At 33.8% G+C, this 20765-nt stretch overlaps 1 protein-coding gene across 1 annotated transcript; it reads right to left on the minus strand.

Annotated features, from left to right (window-relative positions):
- Positions 1 to 1289: 1289 nt before the first annotated feature.
- Positions 1290 to 1787, minus strand: LOC111895582 (uncharacterized). The gene has a single exon (XM_023891667.1). The coding sequence runs from the start codon at positions 1785 to 1787 to the stop codon at positions 1290 to 1292; it is 498 nt and encodes a 165-aa protein (XP_023747435.1).
- Between the last annotated feature and the right edge of the window lie 18978 nt (positions 1788 to 20765).

Below are 20765 nucleotides of genomic sequence, written 5' to 3' on the forward strand. Positions count from 1 at the left end.
TTTCGGCTAAAAATCACTCGATCTAAAATTCGAGTTTCGGGCTGCATACAACTAAGATGAAATTTAGAAAAATCATAACTTCCTCATACGAAGTCAGATTTGGACGTTCTTTTTATGCACACTCTCGGTTTAACAAACTATACTACTTTCATTTAGATCACTAAGGCTAAATATCGCTCTAACGTAAATTCACCTTTTACGTCGCGCTGTGTCGTGCCGGTTCTGTCGCGAAACTTCGACATGTCATAACTTCTTTGTTATAACTCGGATTTCAGCGATCTTTATATGTACGGAATCCTTGTAACATATACTACAACTTAGTTAAGATTAATCCTTCTAAATAATCTTCCATCAAAAAGTCATTTTTGAGGCTTATCGTCTCTAAATTGACTAGCCCTGGTCTACGGGCGTTACATTTATCTCCCCCTTAGGATGATTACATCCCGGAATCATCAACGAAATAGGGCTTGGATAATGATTCCTTACGTTATGTCTTCATCCTAAGTACTAATCGTAACTTCTATGTTTCCTCGAAAGAGTATTTAACTCTAGGGCTTCTTGACCGTAGACGATGCTCAATCTTGCATATACTTTTTGTACTATGTTGGAATTTCAATCATAACCCTCATGTTACAAAATAAGTCCTTAATGTGGACTCCTTCTTCTTCTTAGGATAAATACTTTCCTTTATCTATTGTAACAGACTGATGGGTCGTGTCTTAATGACCTCTCATCATATGATGCAACACTTAGACTCAAGTCTCTTAGAGTCAAATTCCAGAATGTAGCATCTCTAGCTACAAACTTCTTTATTAATGAGCGCGATGTTATCGGCCGCATTGATTTCAATCTTCTAACCTAAGTCAGATGCTACATCGAACTTGGTTCTCCGAACCACGTAAAAAACTCATCGTAGTCGGACTCAATTTGATATGACCACTAGGGTCGGAATAACAACCATCTTACTAGTCATTACCTAAACAATGGTAATGACATACTTGAATAAAACGAAATCAATTACTAGCTTCTTGGTAACCTTGTGACTTTCCTTGATCCAAGTGCGAGTCTTGTGCTTCTGGTAGTATAGGCCTCTACTACCATTCACACCTACTCATACTCGTCCCAAGTAGTGTCTCGTAGTCGACCAAGTCACCATACATAAATCATACAACCATTCAACACATCAAATAACAAAACCAGGGTTAATATTATTTCTTGAAATGATTACATAGACATTCAAGTTCACCTTATACTATGCCTCTATCTGGCTACACTACATGACACTATGGCTACTTCTTATCTTGATCTTTAGATATCAAGTCTTCACTCCTCATTCCTTGTGTTGTTATCTGCTTCGTCAAGGACCATCTAGAATGCTCTTGCCTTTGACTTTGGTGGCGCATTTTACCTTGCAGCCTCGTTCTTATTTGGGCAGTTTTCGAAATATGCCCACCATCTCCACATTCGTAACACTTCCTGTTGTCGAATGTACAGTCTCTGGAATAGTGACCGGTTCTACCACACTTATAGCAGGTCACTTTTCCATCGCATCTTTCGGAGTGCTTCTTCTTGCACTTCTCACACCACTTGGTTCCACCACTATTCCCATTCTTTTGGTCGTCCAGGTTGGGCTTCATGAATCTTCCTTTCTTATCAGATTTTGAGGATACCTCAATCTTCCTCTTTTCTCCTGCCTTATATTTCTCTAGACCTTTTTCTCTTATTTGGGTCTCTACATTCGTAGCTACCCAGATGACGGCTTTCAAGGTGGTTGCTTGCTTGACCATCGGACCAAAGTCTGCTAGTAATCCACGATCAAACTTGTTAACCTTGGAGAGTTCAGTTGGAACCAGGTAAGGAACAAGCTTCATTTTCTCCATAAAACTAATAGCATACTCGGTGACGCTCAATCTTCCCTTCTTCAGATTCTGGAACTCATTGTTGATTTCCAGAAGATCCTGCTCAGAGCAGTATTGCATTTTCAGTTGCACTACAAAATCTTCCCAAGGCATCTTGCTAGTTTCTCCCTTGGGCATCGAACCAGCTAGTAGCTTCCACCAGCTCAGCACTCCAGACTTTAACAGAGGAATCGCGAGAGCGGTCTTCTGTCTGTTGCTACACTCGCAACTCTCGAACATCATCTCCATCTCAGATATCCAGTCCATAACTTCCACTGGTGTCAGGCTTCCAGATACACACAGTGGTTTGGATGCCATGAAGTCCATGTACTTGCATCCGTGTCCATCATTTCCTCCATCCTGGTTGTTTTTTTCTAACAATTGGTAGGTTGGCTTGACCAACTATCCCACTGAAGTTTCCTCCTTCCGACTGCCCTTCATTCAATTTGGGCTGTTCATTCGGCATTGAGACTCCTTCACTATTCTGTTGAAGCAGACGTTTAGTTTCCTCCATTTGACAATCCAACATCATTTCAATCATCTCTTGTACCCCAGCCATTGTCATTGGCTCAGGTATTGCTGCTACCACAACTACTTGCTCAAGTATAGGTCGTCGATTCCTGTTTTCGTTCACGTTTCCAGCTCCACTTCTGGTTCATGCCATTATTGATCTATGCACCGAATAAGGTGAATTTAGATCTTTATTTTGATAGACATTCAAATCATCCTTATCACTCCGAAACTTTTACATGCTAGTTCTAATATTGTAGTCGTATGCTTAGAATTCCTAAACACGTAAGGTTTCCAGATCCAGTCGACAACATACCATAGATCCGAACAAACAATTCCATTTATGACAAACATATAGCATTTAGCACATAAAAGCATTTTAGGCATCTTTCCTAAAATATCCTAGTGCTCGTGTCTAAAATATGGTAGACACTCATCTCACAATCATCGCTTAGCATTCTAAGTTTAAGTTTAGAATTTATACAATTTCCTAGTTCGCTTAAACTAATGCTTTGATACCAACTGTGACATCCCAATTTTCACAGCCAGAAAAGACTTATTTGTTTATGCTTTGTTTTTATAAAATCAGAGTAATCCTTTGATTAAAAGAGTTGCGGAATTTGTTCCCAAAACAAAATATGATAAGAATTTATCAAAGCATTTCTTTAAAGAAATGTATTTTCATTAAATAAAAAAATCTCGGGATGTCATGTTCCGATACAGACCAAAAGCATAAACAATATAAAATAGACCTTACAACAGTTATTTATAACTACTGATCTATAATCCAAAATCTCTCGTCAAGTCCACCAACTTATATTCTTGTGTCATCACCTGTAATGCAAAGAAAACTGAGTGGGTCAGGCTTGGGAGCCTAGTGAGCATATAGGGTTTTCAACCCACAATAATATAATTATTATATTCAATCATCAAACAATCAACCCAATTACCCATCCCCATTATCTTCTTTATTTCTTAAGGTTTTACCCTAAGAATCGACTATCCTTCCTTCATTCTTTCCTAAGGATTGACCTAAGGAATTGGCACAAAGTCCATTGCTGCCCGAGGTTCCTATAACAAACACTAAATCCATAGCTGCCAAGGTTCATCTATACAGTACTAAATCCATAGCTACCAAGGTTCATCTACACTGTACTAAATCCATAGCTACCATCGTATTATTATAAGGAACTAAATCTATAGCTTCCAGGGTCAATACGTGTCCAACAAGGGTTAGGGTATCATCGCATGAATACATAGTTACAACATCGCCTGAACTCGTAATTCATAGTAAGGGTTTAGAGTATAATCGCATGAATACGTAGTTACAACATCGCCTGAACTTACAATTCATAGTAAGGGGTTAGAGTATCATCGCATGAATGCATAGTTATAACATCACCTGAACTCATAATTCATAGTAAGGGGTTAGAGTATCATCGCATGAATACGTTGTTACAACATCGCCTGAACTCGTAATTCATAGTAAGGGGTTAGAGTATCATCGCATGAATACGTAGTTACAACATCGCCTGAACTCGTAATTCATCACCTACAGGTTATGAGCCCGCTGGTGTTTCCACATGATTGTCTAGAACAGTCAGAGGTCGCCATCTATACTCTGGTAGATGACTACATCGCCACATTGTCGGTCGGGGATATGGTACCTCCTCTCATCTCACATCACCTATTTCTCATCACCTACATATCATCACCTTTCTATCATCACGTATCTCTCATCACCTAACTCATCTTTCATCACACACCTACTATTTCATCTTCCCATGTTCTACCCAACATATTTGTAGATATAAATTACATATATAGTTTAAATCATTTAAAAACCTGTATAAAACATTCATTCAACAACCATCTTAAGCAAAAAAAACAACGTATAAACACATAGCACGTATTTCATAGCAAATACTTCATATCTATGCGGTAGAAGACAGTAACTACACACTCAATCAAAACATATACTTAATACATTCAAAAATACTTGTATTAAAATCGTGTTTATGAAAGGGACTATGCACTCACTTGATAAGACGATGATCGGACAACACCTCGTCTATTAAAATAATATTCTTTACTGAAACTGGGATGTTTTCTCCAAAACCGGGCTTCATGTGGGCTGAGTTTCAGCTCGAAAACTATGTTTCTTGGGATCTTCGGGGCTTCGGGACTTGCTTCAGGTGTCGGGATTGAAACCGAGGCTTCGGGAGTATAAATTTCGAAGAAGAAGAAAGAAAAAGGGGAGAGAAATGAAAATTTGCAAACAAGATCGGCAACCCTCGTCTTCTATTTATAGGGGGTTGGTCATCGGGTTACAGTGGGCGTAACTTCCATGTACGCGGAGTGTAACGCCTCTTTCATGCGTACGTTGGGCGTATGAAGATCTACGCAGGGCGTAGTCGGATGGGGCTGCCAGGTGGCGAAGTCTCGGTGGGGCTACGTGGCCGTCTCTCGGACCACACAAGACCGGTGTACGCTGGACGTACTCCTGGTATGCTAGGAGTACCGGATGGATAGGATCGGACGTGTCATGGTTTCGGAAATTATCCGAATTTATAATTTTTATAAATATATTTTAATTATTTAAAAACTTCATAATTTCATATCTTCCTCATACAAGCTCTTTTTTTGAAGTTATTTATATCCACGCGTAGGTGAGACTATGCTCTACAACTTTCGTTTAGACTCCGTCGTCTAATTTTGAATTTATTTTTATTATATTATTTTTAGTAGGCCAAGACAGGAAAACTCCGTTATAAATTCATAACTTCTTCATCCGACGTCCGTTTTCATCTGTCTTTTTATTGTTGCACTACTAATAACGAGATCTTCGATTCCCGTTTAGATTGTTTCGGCTAAAAATCACTCGATCTAAAATTCGAGTTTCAGGTTGCATACAGCTAAGCTGAAATTTAGAAAAATCATAACTTCCTCATACGAAGTCAGATTTGGACGTTCTTTTTTATGCACGCTCTCGGTATAACAAGATCTACGACTTTCGTTTAGATCACTAAGGTTAAATATCACTCTAACGTAAATTCACTTTTTACGTCGCGCTGTGTCGTGCTGGTTCTATCGTGAAACTTCGACAGGTCATAACTTCTTCGTTATAACTCGGATTTCGGCGTTCTTTATATGTACAGAATCCTTATAACATATAATACAACTTAGTTAAGATTAATCCTTCTAAATAATCTTCCATCAAAAAGTCATTTTTGATGCTTATCGTCTCTAAATTGACTAACCTGATCTACGGGCGTTACAGAAACCCTAATGTGTGTTTTTGTGATGGATTTGTTCCATTCGTCTTTGTGACCTCATTCTCTTGGTTAGAGCACCCATTTTGTTAGTGGAAGATATATTTGTGATACTTTTGTGTTCTTCGTTGTGCTTTCCTTTTTGTATTTCATCTAAGGAACTACAAAGGGTTTGGGACCAATAGATAATGTATATAATATGTAATGAGATGCAATTTGTTATAATAATCCCTAATTATAGTTACAATGTTGATTTTTGAAACCCTAGTTTTCATATTCTTGTCGATTTGAGCTTCAATGTATATTGAATATTGAGATTAATTCTTTTAAGTTTTTGAGTTTTGAAAATAGTTATGGATGAAGAATTTATCTAAAATCATAAAAGTGAAGCTTAATAGAATGATGCTCACAAGGTGTTTTATCTAATGTCTCAAAATAACCATATGCTAAAAAATTGAATTCTTGAACATTTTCTTGTTGTTTTCATTTATCTATATGTGATAATTACTGATGTAGTTGTTTATAACAATGATCGATGTTTTTTCTTGAAATTAAATTGTTAGACATTTTTAGCCATTGAATATTCTCTCTGTTTTTGTTATTATAAGTTCTTTGTTTTGATGTCATTTGGTTTTAAATGAATGTTTCTATATATTAACTAAATATATGGTATAATGATGTTGGAAAAATGGTGTGTTACATATTGTCTCTTCCAAAACAACAAAAATAACCTTCATAAGGTTGAAACTTTGTTACACTCCCATAAAAAACAATCATGTTGCCTATGGGTTGTTTCATATGAAGTGTATCATGATAATGGAGCCGATAATGTTGAGGTTGATTTAGAACCTGAATCTGGTGACTAAGCTCTATAATTGGAAGAGAAAGGAACAAATATGTTCCAATGATGTTATCTAGTTTTCATATGTGAAAATGTAGCTTTCTGACAACTTAGGAAGATTTTGGTCATTATAAAAGTTACAAGAAGAAGAAAAAGAAGATTTACAACGCATCATATTTCAAAAAGTTCAAGTTACGATTACAGGAATTCGAATTTTATGATTGTTGGTTCGGTTGTATTTCAAGATAGATTGTTCGTTTGGTTGTTGTTAAAGAATCTCATATATGTTTGTTTTTAATTTATATTTGCATTTTCTTAATGGATTTCATGGCAAGTGCTTTACGGAAAAGAATCTCATATATGTTTGTTTTTAATTTATATTTGCATTTTCTTAATGTATTTCATGGCAAGTGCTTTAAGAAAACAATGTTACTTTTGTAACATCCCGTTTAAAATAAGATAATTAAATAATAAACTCGGAACCTTGAGAAGTAATTTTTGTTATTATTTTATATTATTATAATCCAAAACCAAATAATAATTGGCTGGGAGTTGGTTTCGGGAAGCCAAATGACAAGATTTGAATCTCCAGGGGTTAAAGTGTAATTTTAAGACTTAATTTGCAAATATTTTCATAAGTCAAGGGGTGTTTGGTATTATTTGGACTCAATATGTAAGGATTCATGGAAGCAGGGACTAAAGAGTAAATTTTGGACCTATGTTGAAGAGGATTTGTAGAGGGAGGGGTTGTTGTGTAAATTACGGATTGGACTTGAAAGGGATTTTTGAAGCTAGGGTAGAAATGGTAAAATTTGGATCGAAATTGAAAGAAATGGGAGAAAGGGGGGGGGGGGGGGGACCAAAAGCGTTGTTATGGAATGAAGTTTATGGGATCGGGGTATATAAACCTGTCACCCACTAAACCCTAACCCTAAGTTAGGTGTAGTCATCACCTTCAACATGTGGCCTCCCTTTGGACGCAACCACCACCCTTTCACTCCTGTTTCCGATCATTTGGCAAAGACGGCGTCCACCGGACGTCTGTCATTCTTCTCCTTCTCCTTCTTCAGCCGACAATAATGAAAAGTCTCTCGTGGAGGTTGAATCGGTGGGCCACTACCTTACCACTGAACGCCGCCGCCATAATGTTGCTACGAAGACAATGTGTGTAGCGAACGACTGTTGAGACTGATGAGCAAAGTCACAGCAGTAAGAAGTCATAGGGATATACCTCATAGCCTTCATCCGTCGTTGCCGCCTCTGTAATTTTCTACTCCGATCAACATCCGCCACCCCAAAGATGGTTGTTGTGTGAGTGTTTCAACCCGTGTATCACAATCATGGGGGTGTTTTTGGGTTGCAGATTTTGATATGGACGTTTGATGGACAGAAAAAAGCCCAAAGACAAACCGCCATGGTTGCCGGCTATGGTGGCTGTCGCCGCTAACGAAGCTGTTACCGTTGCTGCCGCCTCCTTGTGTCACATTCGCTGTCGTACGCCTCCAGGTGGGTGGCTAGACTCATTTGCAAACAGACAAGCATGTGTGTGTGGTTATCTTGGCCAGATTTCATGAGAAAAGCCACCACCACCATCGTAAGGTGGTGGCTGCCACCATCTACCACCACCTACCGCCACAGTGCGGCTGTGTGTGTGTGTGTTTTTATTAGATTAGTATGTGAGTGTGTTATTTGGATTGGTCTGTAAATTGTAATCGGTATAAGAATAATAATAGAAAAATCCATAACCACCACCGTGAGGTGGTACCAACCGTCGCGTTGGGTGGCGGTGTGCCTCGTTTGCGTGTCGACTCGTTTGGGGATGTTTGGACAAAGTGGACCCAATGAAAACCTAATTGACCTAAAAGCCCAACCATGTGACTAATGGGCTAGTATTGGGTTGGAAAGCCTAATTAGGGTTTGGAAAACCCTAATTTTGGGAAATATCGAGACCCACACTTGAATTAATTAACAAACTTAAAATATTAATTGATAATCATTTGCAAATTAACCTAAGGAAAATTGGACTTAACGGAGTAAGTCCTTAATGGATTAAAAAGGAACACTTATCTCTAATCGTCATTTCATGTGAAAACCCTAATTTCACTTGGGCCTCGAGTTGGGCCTTTCTTTTGGGATTTGGTGATTGGGCTATTGATGGGCTATCCAAGAACAAGTAAATGGACCAAAATAATTATATGGGCTTTAAGATAAGGCGCGTGTGAAGGACTTGGGCCCAATTTGGAAATTTGGGCCATAGATGGGCCATATTTGGGCCTTTATGATTATGAGATATTGGGCCATGAGAATAGCAAGAGTTTGGACTAGAATAATTGGATGGGCCTTAAGGAAAAGACCATGTAGAGGTTTGGGCCCAATTTGGAAAATTGGGCCATATGTTGGGCTTTGGCCCATTACTTGACTTTTGGGCCTTTGGAGGGTGAGTTGTACCTTGGGCTTGGAACCCAATTATTAATTAGGTGTTGTTTTGATGTTGACAGTTTGGGAATCTGTCAACCAACAGCTGGAGTTTTATTTGTCGGACTTCAGCAGTGCCAGGTGAGCTATCCTCACTATATCAGTTGGGTCTAAGGCACAACCCTTATCGAATTTGTATACGGGTTTATTGCATGATATGCTTATTGATTTACATCCTAGCAGTTAGGATGGTGATATGCTTAATGACCTGGTTAGGTCGATGTCCTGATATATAGGAAGATTCTATGTTAGTGACCGGTTACATCTGTATCATGGTAATAGGATGTTGCTATGATTAGTGATATGTTATATCAGTTTGGCTGTTATATATGCTAGTGTATGATATATATATATATATATATATATATATATATATATATATACATATATATATATATATATATATATATGTGCACATGTTTGATGATTGGGGGTTGGGTTTAGGCAGTCTTGCTTTGTGCTGAAGGCCAACATACCCACGACGGTCCGGATAAACTAAAGGCACTGCAAGGGGATTTAGTCAGGCCGAAGGCCTGACGAGCGGTCCAGATAGGCTGTAGGCCCTGCGAGGCGGTCCAGACGTGTCGAAGGCTCGGAGAGCGGTCCAGATGGGTTGAAGGCCTGCGAGGTGGTCCAGTTAGGCTGAAGGCTCATTATGCATCTTGTTTGCTTATATGTTATATGATATGATTATGATTGTATGGCGTTGGTATTTTGGGGGTAACTCACTAAGCCTTCAAGCTTACATTTATCGATTATTGTTTCATGTATTATGATGATCGCAAGAAGGCGAAGGCGTGATGCACCTCCTTACATTTTTCATGATTAATTATGGGGATACTCTGATGTTTAAATTATTTTAAAATTAAACTGTAATAACTTAATTGTTTTAAATGTTTTAAAAAGTTTTAAACCGGCTAGAATTTTATGGATGTTACAACTTTGATATGTGTTTCGGTTATGAACATTTTTAAGATACACTCTTAATTTCTTGTATTACATGGTTCTAGTTATAAAATACGGTTTGGATATTAAATTATGTTCATAGCTTTTGGATATTCAAATTGAATTATTAATTTTAAACTTATATTAACTATTTTATGGAAATTCTTCATCATAATAAAAAATGTTTTAGATCAAGTTAAGTTACGGATCATATTAGCTAGATCATTATTTTGTGAATCATAATCATGATACAAATTTATTAAGATTAAAATATTAATTTTTATAATTCTAACATTGATGATCTATCTTATATAAATGTGTGCATCTTAATCAATAGTAATGATTCAAAGTTTATTATATATCTTTTACAAACCATCTATGATAAATAATCAGAAAATGTATATATCATATTATTATGGATCAGTTTATTTATGGATCATAATCATCATCCAAATGTTTTTTACTCCTATTATATTTTGGGTCATATAAATTGTGTCATATATTTTTTTGGATCAAGGACATTTTGAATGATAAACTTTTTTTTATCCATGCATTACAATATCCAAAATATATATCACATATCATTATAATTCCAATGTTTTGATGCAAATAATCATATATGATCCAAACATGTAAAAACTATATAATGTATTTTTCTCTAGTTATTAAATGTAAAAATTATATACATTCCATGTCATATTATTCAGCTTTCATATATCATTATTATGAACCAAAAAAAAAATTTGATCCAAAACTTTTTATGATTCAAAACTTATTATGATCCAAACATGTTACGAACCGATACTAATGTGAAAAAACTGACATAATCTAAATTATATTATTCAAATTTGATATCATTTTAAATGGTATGATTTAGAGCATATAACCATTTGATGTGTATTCAAGTGTGTTTCATAACATATTAAAAACATGATACCAACAAAAAAAAAAGTTATGTAACATATGATAAATCAGAGTATAAAAGTATTTGCATCATAACATATTAATAAGTGATGATCCAAAATTTGTTAAAAAATAAAAACTTGTTTATGAACAATAACTTATGTGAAGATTTTAACTTCATTAAAGTTATATTATTCAAAACATATGATTCAAAATCGGATGATTTAAAACTGATATGATTAAAAATGATAGATATAATTTAAAATTGTATGATTAAAATTTATGATCCAAAATGATATGACTTCAATAATATGATTAAAGTTATAAAAATTTGTTTTCAGAGTTATGGTGTATGATTCAAAATGATATAATCTAAAGTGTTATGATACAAAATGTTATGATTCGAAATATTATGATCCAAATTATATGATTCAAAATGTTAGGATCTAAAATAGTATGATTTTAAATATATAATTCAAGTTATAAAGATTTGTTTTCCAAAAATCTGTTATATTGTTGAAAAACATTATGATACAAAAACTTTATGACACAAAAACTACATGTCAACACTTTGTGTGGACAACTGGAACCACTCGTGTGTTGATTAATATTACAACTAGATTGTTTCCATAATATTACAACATATAACGAGTTGGAGAAATACAAGTAAGAAAAAATTAAAAAAATATTTAAACATCACAAAACTAGCAAAATTACATAATATCACAAGCTAGACATGTAAAGATCATGAGAAGCTTGACCAAGGCGAAACATAACTTGAGCATAATTGAAAAAACCAATGAGAAGGGAACTCAACCACCAAGATTAATCATAAATGAAGCTGCAGAAAAAAAAAACATTTTAAAAGGAACCACTTATATGAAGCCACAACTAATTTGTATAATTTATGTGAAATAAATCTAGAAGCTACATCAATATACCCCATTAAGAATAAAAGAAGCTGCAACACCCTTTTTTAAGAATGAAATCAAGCAGAACCAATACTCAAAACTCTAACTAGATAAAAAAAATACCAATAACTTGAGGGGTTAGTCAAAGTCTCCACACAAGTTGTGCTGATGAAACAGTAAAACACAGTCAACGTCATCCATAAAATAGGTCTTTATTCAACAAATTCGAGAAAAAGCAAGCACAATAATGTTTCTTTAGGTTAACTCAAGGTCACCACCTGGTGGTTAAGAAAAAAAATACAGTTGTTTCTAGTACAGAGTGTGAAAATATAACATAGAGATCGATACACCAAAAATATATTTGGAATATTATAACTAGTAGTCAAAGGGGGTGAAAAGAAGAAAGGGTAGAGACGATTGATTAAACCTCTTGAAAATGAGTGCATTCACCTATAATCTAACTTTTTTCCAAAAAAAATCTTCACATTCCTTAACCCAAAACTATTTAAAGTCTATCAAACTATTTCATATAACTACTTTAATTTTCTAATAGATAATCCCCAACTTCCTTTGTTTTCATGAGATCATGAACTCTTTCAGGCATTTCATCGAGCACCTATTAGACACCAATAAACGTATTTTAACAATCTATTTTATTGTTAAATTCATTTCCACTAAATCTTCTTATATACACATAGGATTAAAATATTAATGAATCTAATTTTAAATCATCGTTTTCAACAGAAAATTGAGATAAACCTTTTAATTTCATAAACAAATTCATTATGATCGAAGCAAATTTTGTGTGATTCTAAACAAAAGATTATGATTAACAGTAAAACACATTTTTAGTGTCCGAATCTAACATGATTTGCCTGATTTGAATCAAATATTGAAGATTTAAGTAGAAAGGTATCAACATTTTAAGATTTTCAAGATTTTCTTTGTGTTTCCTTGATGAACATACAAAAATGTCGACGCAATGTTAGTCTATCATTCTTAGCTCATAATCCTTTTTGGTTTGACTAATCCTAACCTATTTCATTTGTTTTTCAGCCCGATATAACTTTTGTTTGACAAAATTTCCCTTAATGAACATGATTGGAAGAGAAATGTCTTCGCAGTCCTCGTCGTTTTTTGTATATATATATATATATATATATATATATATATATATATATATATATATATATATATATATATATATATATATATATATATATATATATATATATAGAAATTGTCCCAGCCTTTAGAAGTGTCAATAAAACAAAAATTAATCAAATTTGAGATAAATCTATCACAAATAATCACCCCAAAAATCATTCTTGGCTCGGATACCATAATTCGAAACGAGGTTATAACAATAAGTTTGCTATAAAATCTTTAACAAAAAAAGGAGAAATAAATTTAAGAAAATAAAAACATAACTAATATATATATATATATATATATATATATATATATATATATATATATATATATATATATATATATATATATATATATATATATATATATATATATATATATATATATATATATATATATATATATATATATATATATATATATGACAAAATTTCATAATTAATCCATGTGGTTTGCAAAATATTACATTTTGAGGCCTTCTATGAAAAATATCACGTCACAGGTCCCTATGGTTTTGAAAATTCCGTGAATGGTCCTTCTCATGTTAAATTTAACTTTTGACTAGTTAGTTTTTTTCTAAATGACCAATATACCATTGGACTAAATATGAAAATTACGTGTACCTCAAAGATCAATTTTGAAAATTTGAATATATATATATATATATATATATATATATATATATATATATATATATATATATATATATATATATATATATATATATATATATATATATATATCTCAACAATTCGATAACATTTTTTTACCATTTGTTTTCTATTTTTTTTAAAATTTTAGTTATTTATGGTTTTTCTAATGTTTTTATTTATTTTGATTCAAGTAAATGAACTTAAATTCAATAAACCATGTCAGAACCATTTTTTGTTAACATTTCTTATTTTTTAAATTGAATCGGTAATGTTTTTTTAAAATTTTATATTGTTAAGGTTCATATTTTTTTACTTGGTTCTCGGTCCAATTTGGTTTGGGCTCTTATCATTTCTTTTATACTTTTTTTTGTTTTCATTTTCCTGCTATTGAAAAATATAATTAGACTAATCTTAGAGTCCAACTCTTATCATCTCTTTTATTCTTTATTTGGATAAATTAAAAATTTTCTTTATTTTAGTTTATTATCAAATTGAAAAATATTAGGTTGAATTTGAACTATTGATATCACATATAAAAATAGGATTTAATTTGCAGGTAACATTTTAAATTTTTTTTAGCTAGTTTTCGTATTTTAATGATTATAAATCGCATATATCAAACATTGAAACATTAATTCTCAATAAATAAATTGTTTGAGTTTTTAATTTTAATTTGTCGTAATATAAATATAATAACCACTAAATAACAAAAAAAAGTATCAATCTCACTTCCTACCGAGAAAGATTTCAAATCTAGCATAACATCCATTTCCTCTTAGGCTACAAGGCTTGACATATCAGCCCAATCCATCCACCAAACATTTCCGCAAATGAGAGACGTGAAACACGTTATGGATCTATGTAAACAACTCGGGAAGATCCAAGCGATAAGCAATCCGGACCACCATGCCAAAACATAAAAAGACTGATGCACCTGGAACAACCACCACACTACTCCCCACCATGAGTTCCATAAGGAACTCCCCCTAACATCCGCTAACTAGTTCACGAAAACAATTACATATCACCAATACCAGATAATTCTTTGAATGAAATGTGTCAAACTACAATGGTTGGACTCAGACAAGAGCTGCGCAATAGAGTTAAAACCTAACATTCTAAAATTATCTAGTCTCAACAATATGTAACCTAATATACTTGCTTAATAGTTAGTTGAGGTTAATGGAAAGTCTTAAAAGCACAAAGCAAGCAGCATTCGAGCATTAAGTAATCGGAACAAGCATAACCTAAACAAGTCATCCTATCATTGACTAATCAGTACTAGCATGCTAGTCTACAAGCTCATACAGTAGGAATATCAAGTCATCTATCCTAGCATTCTATCATGAAAAATCCTGAGCAGATCCTTAGCCCTAACTAGCATGTGATTTCACAAATCAAATCATATCACAAAACATGTATGGGTATTTTGGGAAAACTTAATTGAGCTCGGTCAATTGCATGCACCACACACTTTTTCTTGTATTAAAAACCCCTTATATAAAACATTTCTTTTTGAAAAAATCTACCAAACCCTTAATTTGAGTTTAGACACACCCGAGAGTGTGCTCGAATCCCTCAAACTAAGGCTTTGATACCAACTTGAAACGTCCCAAAAATTAAGACCAAAAATTTTGATTTTTAAATTAATAAAACCATTATCCAAAACAATATCATGAAAACCATAGTGAACTCAGAGTACGTCAATAAACATCCAAATACATCAGAATTATATAAAATGCAGAACAATGTGGTGTGTGCAATGTAGTCATCCGAAGCTCTTCTCTTTTTAAATCGAGGTACCTGAAATATAAACTGAAAACCGTAAGCACAAAGCTTAGTGTGTTCCCCAAGATACCACATACCATACATATCAAACATATAATGGGCCCCGCCCCGCCCGGCATCGAGCCCCGCTCGGTAAACAGATCTGTCAGTCATCAGGCCCAGCCGGTTTACATATAAACATATAAACACATAATCATATGAACACATGCAATAATCACAAATATAAATATTATACATGATAGTCATCAGGCCTCGTCCGGCATCGGGCCCTGCCTGGTAAACATATCAACACATAACATATGCAAGAGTCATGCAGAAATCTAGCGTCCTAAACATAAAAAACCATGGGCCAACATTGGTGCTTTCGACCTGCTAAAAACACAGTGAGGAAACTCACCTCAAGCTACAGTATCTCTCTAATACATCTCAGACTGCTGGTCCGGAAAAATCCCTACGTTAACACTATCAAATAAATATCCAATTAATAATTGGATCTCGACCCATAATTAAGAATCTAAACTACTTGACCAATATCTAGGGTAAAAGACCATTTTACCTTTTTCCTTACTTGGCCCAAAACCAATGCCCAACCCATCTACTCAGAAGGCCTAAATTCCTAAATAGCAAACCGAAGCCCAATATGGCCCAATCTTCTAAATAGGGCCCAAAACCCAACATGGGCCTAAATCAAAGAGAGCCCAATATATTAGCAAAAGCCCAAAATCAAAAATCTAATGGCCCAACAAGGCCCAACCTTAAAAGTCCAAAGCATGGCCCAATTCCGAGAACGTCAAGCCCAAGAGTCCATCTGCTGAGTACGCCCTTGTACACTTAGCATACTCCTTCTGGGGCCAGTACGCACAACGTACCAGCTGGGTATGCCCAACGTACTCCCGTGATCACCAATCCACTCTATTAAGCACTTAATCAGTTAAGACAACATGCCAAACTCTCAGTTCTGATTCTAGTAGGTAACTTATCACATAGAGTTGGCAAATTTACACCCATGCATGGCTTAATGGGACTCAAAGCTTAAAAAGGAGCTTAATAAATATCTTAATACTTTCTTAGACCAATATTCTCCATAAATTTTGCATTTTTATGAACAAAGGACCTCATTTGAGCTAAGATCTAACATCCATGGCTTTTGGAGCATATCAAAAGCTCAACTTTAACTCAAAAGACTAAGAAATGCACAAATAACACCATAAAATGGATCTAGCACAAAGGACCAACAAGGTGAGAGCTTTTTACCTCAAAAGGCTTGCGAATGTGAAGATAACTCTAGATCTACAAGCACAAGCTATTCCCAAACACCCTCCAAATGTTCCTCTTCTTCTTCTTCACCACAAAACACCAACAAACTCACTTTCAAAGCTCAAATCTGACCAAATACACTTAGAGTTTCGATATTAGGGCATAAGGTTATGGAGGCTAATCAATAAATGTCCAAGAGGTACTATAAGTTTTTTAAATAGGATGCAAACCCTAAAAATTAGGGTTTACGCAATCCTTGCATACGCCTATCGAAATCCCACGTACGCCCAGCGTATGTGGGTGAACCTGCGATCATTCAGAGAGCTACTAGGCTCAGCGTACTCCCTGTACGCCCAGCGTACTCGGCTTTGCCCCAATTCTTTGTTAACTTCAAATGGCCATAACTTCTTCGTTTTAATTCCGATTCCGACGATCATTATATCCACGGAAAGGTAATGAGAAGATCTACACTTTTATTAGCTCCCCTTTCCATAAAACTTTTCGAACTAAAATCCAAAATTCATAAAAGGCTCGAACTCTCACTTTACCGATATGCTCTTGGACTCCAAAACACAAACTGAACTCCCTGATCATCTAATCTACATTAACCACACTCGAAAGGGACTAAGTTTCTTTCCCAAAGGCCTAAGCTTTATGATAACTGGTCTTCTGGTCACGACCCCAAATTATGAAATGGGTTGAAACAGGGTGTTACACGTTTTAAGGTATGGAAAATTTTCCATGAACTGAATAATAAGAAAAAATTGTTATTCTAGGAAAACAAATCTCCCAATAGCCCCATATGCTTTCTTTAGGGCTTTGAAAGGGTGACTTTTTCGATGTCCAAATATGTTTTGTAATATCAGTGGAATATCTTTGCTAGAAAGAACATAATGAAAAAAAAATTGGCCAATCAAAGTTCATATGAAGGCCAAACTTCGATTTTTAAGGTTATTTGCATCATTTCTTAATTTTTTACTTTTTGTTATAAGAGATTTAAGATTTTGGCTAAATTCGTCTTTTTTTGTTCCTTTTATTATTATTATTATTATTATTATTATTATTATTATTATTATTATTATTAGAGTAAATTATAGTCTTGGTCCCTATGGTTTGCATGAAATAACGGTTTTGGTCTAGTATTGTGATTTGATCATGGAAGGCCCCCATTACAATGTTTGGTAACAACTTTGGTCCCTGTGTAACGTCCTGATTTTTAACCCAAAAATTTTCATTTTTATTTATTCAGAATATTCATTTACATCAGAGTAGTTATTACATTATGCGGAAACATGATTGTGAATGTGCGTATGTACAGTCAGACCTTGCCCTTCTTATGAATCAATGAAGCTCCTGAAAAACATTTATAAACAACTGGGTAAGCGCTAGGCTTAGTTAGTTCCCCCAATATACCATATACCACAATACTTATACATGCATACAAATAATGGCACCCGTACTTTAGTCATTCTGACATAAGATCTATGCAGGTCTATAGGCTCTCGTACTTATTTTGTTCCACCATCGACGCTAACTACACAAATACGGGTCTATAGGCTCTTGTACTTTATTCATTCCACCATCAACCTTCACTAACTTTTAAGCATATCAACAATTATGTACATAAATACTACACATTCGACTTTATAGGCACATAGAAACTACACTATGGGTTCTACTCCATTAGCTTCTATATCCTAACATACATGGATATATACTGGAATACATAATATAGTGAGATGAACCCACATGGATAGTTATTTCAAAGATTAACAATTATCCGAACGATCCTACTGACGAGCGACGAGCCTAACGAGTATTAACCTATAATACTATAGCTTATTAGATCCTAAGGGAATCCGGTAATGTAGGATAGACCTATCACTAGTTCTAATGAATACCGATAGTTCTATCAAGTAAGGATCAGCTAGACAGTACAGTTGGGAGGCAAGATCATTTCGGCATATAGGTTTTCTGAAATCCAACAACCAAGCCAATGTGACCATTCTAGACACATCTCCCGTAAGTAGATCAATTAGTATTTTGACTTGGAATTATTGATAAATATTATTTATAGGTTCATAATAATAACTTATGACTATAAATATAAGTTACACTAAAAACAATAGAGTGTAGCTTAACTTACAGAGATTTCCCAGACAAAGTCTAGAAATTGCACTGACAGAACTCCGGCCTGATGGCTACTAGTTGTCGGGCTCTCCGGGGCCTCAAAACTTCTCCAAACTATCCTAAATAATAAGGAGATTTCAGAACTATAACTCAGAATTTTGAGAGTGGGAGAGAGACGGATATATATATATATATATATATATATATATATATATATATATATATATATATATATATATATATATATATATATATATATATATATATATATATATATATATATATAGAGAGAGAGAGAGAGAGAGAGAGTTGGAGGGTGTGAGGGTGAGAATGAGGGTTGCTGCCCTTTTATAGGCCATTTTTGGGGTGTGCGGCGTGCAAAAGGGGTGCACGTCACGCATTTTAAGGTAACGTCTCCCCATCCACTTTGTAGCTCATGTCAAGCTCTCCGTGGTCTGCGTTTTCACCTTCTAGAAGCGCGCGTCGCACACTGTGCGCGACGTAAAACACAGATTTTGTAAATTCCATAACTTCTTCATACAGACTCCGTTTTTTATGTTCTTTTTTTTCACGCATAGCTCTCAATGAGTACTACAACTTTTCTTTAGGCTCCATCGGCTAATGCTGAATTTATTCTTAGCCTTTATTTTTATATGATTTAATGAGTTTCCAAAAATCATAACTCTCTTGTACGGACTTCGATTTTGGTGTTCGTTTTACCAAAATTTCTTTCTTAAAAAATACTACGATTTTCCTTTTAGTTACTTTACCCAAAAGTTAATCATTCTCTTTTTCATAGCTTTTTACGTCACACATTCCTTATGTGCGACTGACTTTTATATCTTATAAAAATCATATCTAATTCATACGGAGTCGAATTTATATGAAATTTATATTTTTGGTATCGGGAAGACGTGTACTTTCTAAATATATCATAATACATATATGTTTTGTCGCACTCATTTTTACGATTTACGGACGATTTGGTTTATTGAATTTTATTGGAATGCGAAAATGGGGTGTTACACCTTAGGACTTAACCATATATGTTATTCTATTAATACAAGTGAAAAGACAATAATGCCCTTATTATGTAATTTACTCTTAGATATTTCATCTTTCATAAGGAGCACACAAGCCTTGCGATTTGCAACCAGGAACCCATGAATAATCAAAACAAGGAAAACATCTTACTAATAAATATGAAGGTCTGAACATTTAGCATTTTGAAAGTATACTTTTTAAATAAATATGACCAAAATGATGAATAAATGTAATTTAATGTATACTAATAAAAAAAACTATTAACATATTTTACAGAATTGTTCTGAATCACAAATTTCTAAAGTTTTCTTTGAATATAACGTTAGATGTAAGCAACATTGATGTTTAGTTAATTTTTAAATTAATTTTGTAATATCTTTTGAAGATAAAAGCAACATTATTTATGTCTATTATTACGGATAAAATGATTATGTTTTATAATGAGATATATAATTATAAAAATTAAAAATAGAAATAGAAAATCAACAATGAAGATAATAATAATAATAATAATAATAATAATAATAGTAATATAATACATTAACACAAAACAATTAAAATAGTTATAAACTAAATGATGAATAAAAATATATCATCAATAAAAAAAGATCTTATAAAAAAATAATTTAAGTATATTTTCATATATTTTTGAACACGTTTTTATACATAACATTAGAAGTGGTATTTATAAGTCTATGATCATTATCCAAAATTAATAGTTTTAATCATTCTCTACTGTGATAGGTTTGGTTATAAATAAAAATGTGTAGGACTTGAAAATCTTTATCCTAAAATTGTATTAGAGACAATTCATATCGCACAGGATATATTTTTAATTTTTTTTAAAACAACATTCTAGATGATAAAAAAAACTTATAACATTGAAATGTTTATTGTTCTCCCTCCAACGATAGGTAGTAGATTAAGTAATTACATATGTGGTCAAAAGAGTATTTTTGTATTGGATGGTTAAAAAGGTATTTACT

Source organism: Lactuca sativa, chromosome 4 (genome assembly GCF_002870075.4).
Source record: "Lactuca sativa cultivar Salinas chromosome 4, Lsat_Salinas_v11, whole genome shotgun sequence".
NCBI classification, from domain to species: Eukaryota; Viridiplantae; Streptophyta; class Magnoliopsida; order Asterales; family Asteraceae; genus Lactuca; species Lactuca sativa.